The sequence below is a fragment of the Glycine soja genome, chromosome 11, assembly GCF_004193775.1.
Source record: "Glycine soja cultivar W05 chromosome 11, ASM419377v2, whole genome shotgun sequence".
Taxonomy (NCBI): Eukaryota; Viridiplantae; Streptophyta; class Magnoliopsida; order Fabales; family Fabaceae; genus Glycine; species Glycine soja.
Genome location: NC_041012.1, coordinates 4241560 through 4250079, shown reverse-complemented (window position 1 = coordinate 4250079; position 8520 = coordinate 4241560). Strand labels below are relative to the sequence as shown.

Below are 8520 nucleotides of genomic sequence, written 5' to 3'. Positions count from 1 at the left end.
TTGATAAAAAAGAGAACATTGCCAACAGAATTAGATTGCAACATAAGAGCACCATCCATGCTATAAACATCTGTCATGAACTTGGCTAAGCCATTCAAGTAAAAAGACTTGGATTCAAATCAAGGAAAGATACAAAGAGATTGGAGACATGAAATCAATTTTCTTTTATTGAACCAGCAGTAGGTGTAATTCCATTCTCTTAATCACAATCAAAAGTTTGTATAAAATGTTCAGATCCTAAATGATTGGCAGTGTATTATACCCTGCACTAAAGGAATGGAGGTGTTGGCTCTACGGCTCCGACTTTTATGCTGTACAACTTTTCTGTAACTTATAAGACAAATTGTGACTGAACAGAATCGTAATCATACTTTCTGATAAAGTTTTGTTCCTTCCTTTTCAGACTCACTTGAAGCAGATCTTGTCACCTTAACACGGTATGAAGCCTGCAAAGTGAAAATAACTTGGATACTTAGACACCGTAAAAATACACCATTTGAAGCAAACTCGCATATTTACAAGCAAGAACATGAAAGTAGTACTTTTTATATGTTGGATAAAGAGAAGGAAAATGTTACTTTACACACTTTTTTTATACTCGCCTCATAAAATTATTTTAGTTAAAGTATTTAACTACTGAAATTTGTGCACTGATTAAAGAATTCAATTTACTTTTATTATAAATAATCGTGAGTGATAAAAGGTGTGTATGCGTAACACTTATCAAATGATAATGAAACTTGGTGATAGGAAAACAAACAAATTACAAATGGAAGTAAAACATTTCTGCACAAGCTAAGAATGCATCAGTAACACTGTTTTTGCAGGTACCGACTGATTCTTTTAGTATATATTTTGATTAAAGTATGCTTTTGCAGTCACATAAACTGACTCTCCAACCCACTCAGATTATTAATATATAAACTTAAGATCAAAAAAGAAAAATTAATGTTCTGGATCTGGACCCAGAATATGAATCCAGGCCCAATAGGCCACCTCAGAATCTCCCTCCAGACTTGGGCAAGTCCAGGCCCCAAAAGTCCAAAACCATGGGCCTGACCATCACGGAACCTGACCCAAGACATAGTTCCCCAGATTGTTTCAAGGTCTTGTGATCCTTTGACCCTTAGTTAGGCATGTCAGAATGTGAGTAGCCCATTGTTCAACTCTATACAAGGACAATGACCCTCCAATTACTCGGTACTCTTACTAACAAACAGGATCCCAGCGAAGTAGAATTTTTTATTTTTTATTTTTAAATCATCCTGGTAAGTACCCAAGTGTACCTAACGTGTACCAGTACTTAATATGTAGTGGCCTAACCTAAATGTTTGTAGGTTACAAGAATGTTCAATTATTTACATGTCATGCTGTTTCCAGTACTATTACATCTGAATTTACCATCATTAACACTGTGTTTGATTATGAGGAAAGAAAGGGGAGAATAAGGAAATACTAGCTATACCCCAAGGCATACGTAACTGTCAAGCCACCCTAAGGCATATACTAGGTATAGCCCAAGTCACACGTAGTCTTACTTGAGTCGTATTCAAGCCACATACAATTTTTTTTTTCCAACCAAGTGTACCTAACCTGTACCAGTAATCGATTTGTAGAGGCCTAAGAACGTTCAATTATTTACATGTTATGCTGTTTTCAGGACTACGGCACCTGAATTAACCATGATTAAGCTTTCGCTAAGTATAAAACTTTGTTGTATTTAGTGCAGTCAAAGGTTTCGTTACCCTTTCCTCTTATAAGCAGGCACCTATTATAATTTATAAGCTTTAATACTCAAAATGTCCTATATGTGTATATTGAAAGTATTTTTTCTATAGGGATAGTCTATTACCTTATCAGAACCAAACTCAACCACATCAGATGGACGGACGCGAGCAGGATAATTTGGAGGCACCCTGTACCGTCTTCCTTCATTGCTGAAAATATGATGAAAGAGAAATTAAATATACATTTTCAAGAATTTAAACTTAGAATAAATATTAGCCTGACATTTCTTTTACTTACTCTGTGATCCAGGTGCCATGTAGACTCCTCAAATCAGTCAAGAAGAAGGCGCCATCCTTATAGTTAATTCTTGCATGCATTTGAGAAACCTTTAAAATAGAAACTTTGTTGCATGATGTTGAAGACCATTATGTGTTAAACCAAGTAAAGTTCAGCTCATGATAAATTTCGTTACCTGGGGTAAAGGTATTATAATTGAACTGCCTGGATGATCTTTTTGCTGCATGCTCCTGCAATCACGATAATGTGTCAAAAGCATGGATTGAGAGCGAAAGAAGAAGGATAACACACTAAATTAGTCCCTACAATTATGAGCACTGGTTAATTTAATCTCTGAAATTACAAACATTTTGTTCTACTCCCCTAAAATTAACAAACATTAATCATTATTCCTTATATTTACGATTTTAGGAACTCAAATGACCGTCTTTGTAATGTTGGGAACCAAAATGACCGTCATGTAGTAATTTCAGGCACTAAAATGACAATTTTGTAATTTCAAGGACTTATTTATGTATTATTCCAAAAAAAAAAGATTTTGTGATAATTGAGAATGAACACAGTGAACAATAACTGGTGAGCGAGAAGAACTCTGTTGTCTTTTAAAGATACATCCAAAATCTGACAGGTGCTTAAGATTTTCATTAAATTGAATATAAAAAAAATTCAAATGATTTCTCAACACTTTCTCTTTAAGTTAAAATTCATTTCATAGAACGAATCCTCAATTTAATCCTTCAACATCACATGTGTTGCCACATGAGTACTTCAAAAAATTTAGTCAGCATATTAGTTTTTCGAAGATTTAAAGTGTTGCCATATAAGTTTCTTAAAGATTTAATTTGTGACAAATTAATCCCTCAATGATAAAAAAAAATACAGAACTAAAGTGGTGGGGGAAAAAAACCGAGAGACTAATGTGATGAAAAATTAAATTAAATAATTCATAGACTAATTTGATAACATAAATTTTAAGAACTAAGATGGTTACAAAAAGGATTTTCGAAAGACGAAGTTGGTGACCAAAGTTTTTGAAGAACTTGTGTGGTGATACATATAACTTTTGAGAATTTACTGTGTTGCATAATAGATACAATATCAGAATATGTGATTATGTAACTACATTGTAAGTGGGAGCAACTGAAGGCGTACCCGATTATGCAGGGTTTCATCTCATCTTGAGTTAGACATATAGGTTTTGTAGGACCTGCTTCATCTCCACATGGTAATAAAATCCACCTATAAATTACAGATGGATGGACACAACAGTTATGTGATTCATAGATACGGATTGCAACATCCTAAGGATGATATTCATTCATATTGGGCCATAGACATACTCTCCATTAATGGCACGCTCAAGTGCATCATTGTCTTCAAACCATCTGTGTAACTGGTCGTTTGCCTTCATAAAAAATCAAACCAAATATATCTAGATCACAACAAAATCTAACAGACATGACCAATAAAAGACCAGTTACCATTTCTTAGTAACAAAGTGCAAAAGTAACTGTATTTTGAGCAACATACTTTGTCTGAGAGCCTGCAACATACTGGTCTGCCTTCAAGTTTGGAGCTGCAAAGTAGCACCGATTTTCATGTAAATGATGGAAGTAAAATTGCACAAATTTCTAACATGCATCTTAAATGAGTGGAGTAAGAATACTGCCAGGTATAACAACTTCAGTAATTCATAATGAAAGTTATAAAGCATGCATCTTAAATGTGGGTTTTCATCATTACCTATTGCCACCTAATACCCAGTTCAACATCAAAGGCATCATCTTGTCAATAAAAAACCTTCCTCCAACTCTTCCAGGATGTGGTATCCGAAACTTGGTCAAAAACTGCAAATGAAAGCAACCATGAATTTGTGGACAGGTGTCACCTTCACTATATTCTTCAGTATCTCATTTTTAAAACTAAAGTCCCTACCTCTAATGGCCCAAGACCAACACCAAGATATGCCTTGTAGGTGGAAGCCATCATAGCTGCCATTCTAGCCATTCCATGAACAATGGCAACTCTTAATCTTCTTTCTCTCTCATAGCTTAAAGCAACAATGGAAAGGGAGCAAGATACAGGTAATATGAGTCATCAAAAAAGATTTATAATCAAATAACCAATTTGCTAATGATGTCAGATTTACTACTGTACTATTGGCTGAGATATGCAAGCATCTCTCTGTTCATATCAAGTCCCCAACTTCATTAATTTTTATATTATTTGATATGAACATTTCTTAGTGTTTTGCCTACCTCTCATGAGTTCCAAAATTTTGGTACTTGTTATAAAGTAGGTAGCTTTAGATTCGAATTCAGCATTCATTAGCATGTTTGAGAGCTGAATGTTTGGTTACCTCTTTAAGGAAGAATCAATGTCAATTGGAGAGCCTGATTTGATACTTTGTTGCCATGCATTGTCCAACTCTAATGCAAGTTGATAACTGTCCTGTAATGAAAAAAGAAGTTAGTTAGAAAGGCTCTTCACCACATCATTTGAGAGTCTCATAGATAGTTTAACTTTGTTGACGTCCATTTCATCCACAAGTAAGGAATATTTTCATTTTTATGCATTTTTTTGGGTTAGTTCTGCATATGTCTTTCAGTGGTAAAAAAAAAGTTGTTTAAACAATTATAAAGAAAAAGAAAAAGTCTGAATTCTAAAATACCTAAGCCCAGAAAACTTGGACAACTTTATTAGGTTTGGATATGTATGAAACTGCTGAAGTTAGAACAAAAATAAATTCATATTTCACTGAGTAGGGGAAGAATAGACAGGAAAAAAATGATGAAAAGGAATATATAGACCTCATGAAGTTTTAGGGTAAGTTGTTGGGTATGGTACAAGGTAAGTTGTCAAGAATTTATGAAATGCTAATTTTACAACAAATATGTAAGAACATATCAATTATACCTCAATAGCCATGCATCCTCCTTGGCCCATATTTGGCTGCATGGCATGGATAGAATCACCAAGCAAGGTGACATGGCCCTTTCCCCATGTAAATGTTGGCGTCCTGTCATATATGTCTCGTCGAAGAATTGCCTCTTCTTCTGTGGCATGTATCAAATCAATTACGTTATCACACCAACCCTTGAATATCTTAAGCAATCTTTCCTTTTTTCCTGCCATGTAGAAAGAATTCAAGAGTTAGATATGATAAAGATAGGCAATCATGAAAAAAATAAAGATATATTTCTTCTTTTTTTCTCATCAAATTTCTATATGTCCAGTGCCACAATTACTGTATTCAACCAAAGTTGGACCATCAAACTTTTATCAGTACCTTTATTAGTTCAATTACGAGTGTGGAGTCCTAAGAACTTACAATACCTTAAAATTATTCCTAATAATTTTAGATATTTTAGAGAGTATTCTTTATTGTATGTTCCTAAGAATACCTTACAGTTATTCTTAATAATACTCTTTATTGTAAGTTCAATTACCAGTGTGAACTTACAATAATACTCTCTAGTCTCAAGAATATTTTAAAGAGTATGTTGTTAGCCTTTTTCATTCAAATATTATGCCTTGTTTATAAGAGGAGCACCAAGAATACTTAACATCCGTAGAGGCTGTGCTCTGACAGATATCAAATCTCAAACACAATAAGATCACTTACCATTGGGGATATCAGCACCACCAGCAGGTTCTTGGTGAAATCCATACCATTGCATCTTTCCAGCACCAACATCCGAAGATACAAAGTATTGTTTATGTCCTAAGAATACTCGGTACCTTCCAGTAGGGAAATTTAAGTAAGCTTCTCAACATGATAAAGGTAGTAGTAACAAAAAAAAGGCCAGTAAATATGGATAAATAGGCATACAAGACATGAACACAGCCAACTTACCCAACAGATTCAATGTCCGCAGGCACAAAATCTGCAATACCAGTGTAACAAGTATAGCCAGAGTAAGTAGCTTCTGTTTGGCCAAATAACTTTTTCCTCACCTATTCACAGAATGATACCATTTAAGATTATGTTAACAAACAGTACTTATGACTTGTGACCATAAAGGCTCTCAACAAACCAAATGACAAAGAGTTCAGCATTTGAAGAACAAAGCTGAAAAACAAATTCACATCATCACATGCACACACACACATCAAATGTAATATGGCCAACTTTTTTTAGAAGGATAATTCTACCATAAGAAACTTTATAAATTACACGGATGCACTCCGTTAAGTAAATATTCATTTCTTCAAGGGAAAGATAATTTGCTAAACAAAAAGCTTGGAATCCAAGAGAATTTAAAATGACCTTGGACCATATCCCATCTGCTCCAACCAATAGATCTCCATCATATTTCTGACCATTCTCCAGCTCCACTGTTACCTGCAATTGAGAAATGCAGGATGACACAAGTGATAAACCAAACAATGTTTAGTCACGTTAGTCTGCCATTGCAGGTTCTTGAAGAAAGAAAGTCTTCAAAAAATACATATGATAGCAATACAGGGAGAATCTTCAACTTAAAAGCTTTCTTTAATTAATTACCTTGTCTCCATGATCAACAAAATCAACAACATTACTGTCATTCATAATGACATCTTCCCCAACTGCATGAGCAAGAATTTCTTGTAAAGCCATTCGACTAATAACTCTAGTGACTGGAAGCCCACGCTCTGCTGCAGGAGTGAATGTATCAAACTTGATGTACCTAATACCAAACTATGTATCAATTCATGGTAGGCATAGTACATGCTAAAAATTTCATAAAGTAAACCTTAAAAAATGTCTTCAACTATATAAAATATTTAGGAAGCAAGATTCCTATTTGAGAAAGAAATAGTACTGCTTTACACTAAAAGAACAACCCTGTGCATATATATTGTGCAACCTGCTTTATCCTATTTTTAAGACGCTAAATGAATATACTCATCGGGTGAGGTTTCTTTATCATTCTGCCTGCAATTACTTCAGTTCTTGCGTGGAACTTACTATCTAGCACTTCTAATAGGTTGTCACAACTACACCAAACCCCTGAATTATCTCAAAGAGTATTGAACAAATTTTTCAAGTGTAGTTTGTGGCAAATGAAACAGAAAATACATGTTAACCAGACTCATGCAATGTATAAAGACTAAATATTTTAATCAATCCCACTGGAAAACATGTTAGTATTAGTTTTTTACTAGAAACAATAGCATAATTATCCCAATTTGTGCTGCAGTGGCACCTCTGAATAAGCCAACCATTCATTTGATGCAGTCAAATTTTAAAGTTTCTGTTTTACCACAACATTGTCACCAAACAAGACGCTTGGATGAACACACAACACAGTAGTAAGTTGAAGCTAAATAATTTGGTTTTTTATGGTCTATTAGTACCCAAATCTATAAATCATAAACTAAAACCAGTCAGGTATCCCATGCCAAAACATTAACAATTAGAAGAAACCGTACAAGTTTCAAATTAAAACTTACCAAGAACCAGAAATCCCATCCACAAGCCCATTGATCCTATCACCCGTGATACAACCAACTCTCAAAACTTCTTCAGCAACCTCCAAATCTATAGCTTCCAAAGCAGCCAAAGCATTGCTTTGTATCTGAATTGGACCCCTATACTGCCCCTCCCCTCTTATAGCACTCATATCCTTCTCAAACACCACCACTTCAAACCCTTTCCTCTTTGCAGCCAAAGCAAACACCAAGCCACCAATCCCTCCACCAGCCACAAGTACCCTGAGCTTCTTCTTCTGAGAGGCACCATCCCCTCCTCCTTCATTTTCATCCACAGTTTTCCTAACAGCAGGGGGAACCTCTGCCACTGATGCTTTGATTGGCATCAGTGTGTTCCTTTGCTTTGTTGTTCTGCTTCCATGACTGACACAAGGTGAAGTATCCAGTGAAAGCTCTTTCAACATGGGAATTGAGAAATGGGTTTTTGAGAAAACTGCCATTGAGTGATTGAAAGAGTTGCATGTCAAGGTAGGAGCCATTGAGTGATGAAAAGCTAACAACAGAAAGTCAACAAGAGAAGGGAAGGAATGCAAAAAGTGAAAGATTAGATCATTGCTTGAAGTTGAGGAAGTGAAGGCGTATGATATGCATGAATATAAAAAAGAAGAGAAGCAGGCACTAATAAGGGGGGGAAAAAGGAAGGGAAAGGTGGTGATTTGTTGCAGCGTTTTTGGGGTTAGAGACAGAACAGAAAATGTTTGGCATTCACCAAAGATGGAAAACGCAAAGCCATGTGGCACTTTGTGGGATAACTCAGTGGCAATTTGGTATTGGCTGGGTTCAAATGACTTGACAGAGATTTTGGATTTTGGAACCAGAATTGTGGTACAGGTGGCTCTATCCTATAAGCTCACCCACATAACAATCATCTGATAGATCGATACCCACCGCCAGATTAAAATAATTCAAGTTATTTGTCAATTGTCACATAACATTTTGATTAATAACAACTACTCCCGTCGCAAAAGAAGTGGTATATGTTGTTTTACACGTATTAATAAGAATTAATGAATAGACATA

General features: G+C 35.2%; 1 protein-coding gene across 1 annotated transcript; it reads right to left on the bottom strand.

The window, feature by feature from the left end:
* Positions 1-8263, bottom strand: LOC114377089 (zeaxanthin epoxidase, chloroplastic-like). The gene is made up of 16 exons (XM_028335481.1): positions 7462-8263; positions 6533-6695; positions 6296-6370; positions 5882-5982; positions 5651-5766; positions 4942-5153; positions 4385-4476; positions 3961-4075; positions 3769-3872; positions 3556-3601; positions 3366-3430; positions 3178-3264; positions 2201-2255; positions 2026-2114; positions 1853-1937; positions 1-446 (listed from the first exon to the last, which is right to left on the bottom strand). Exons 1-16 carry the CDS (start codon positions 7977-7979, stop codon positions 366-368), a joined length of 2004 nt encoding a protein of 667 aa, XP_028191282.1. The 5' UTR covers positions 7980-8263; the 3' UTR covers positions 1-365.
* Between the last annotated feature and the right edge of the window lie 257 nt (positions 8264-8520).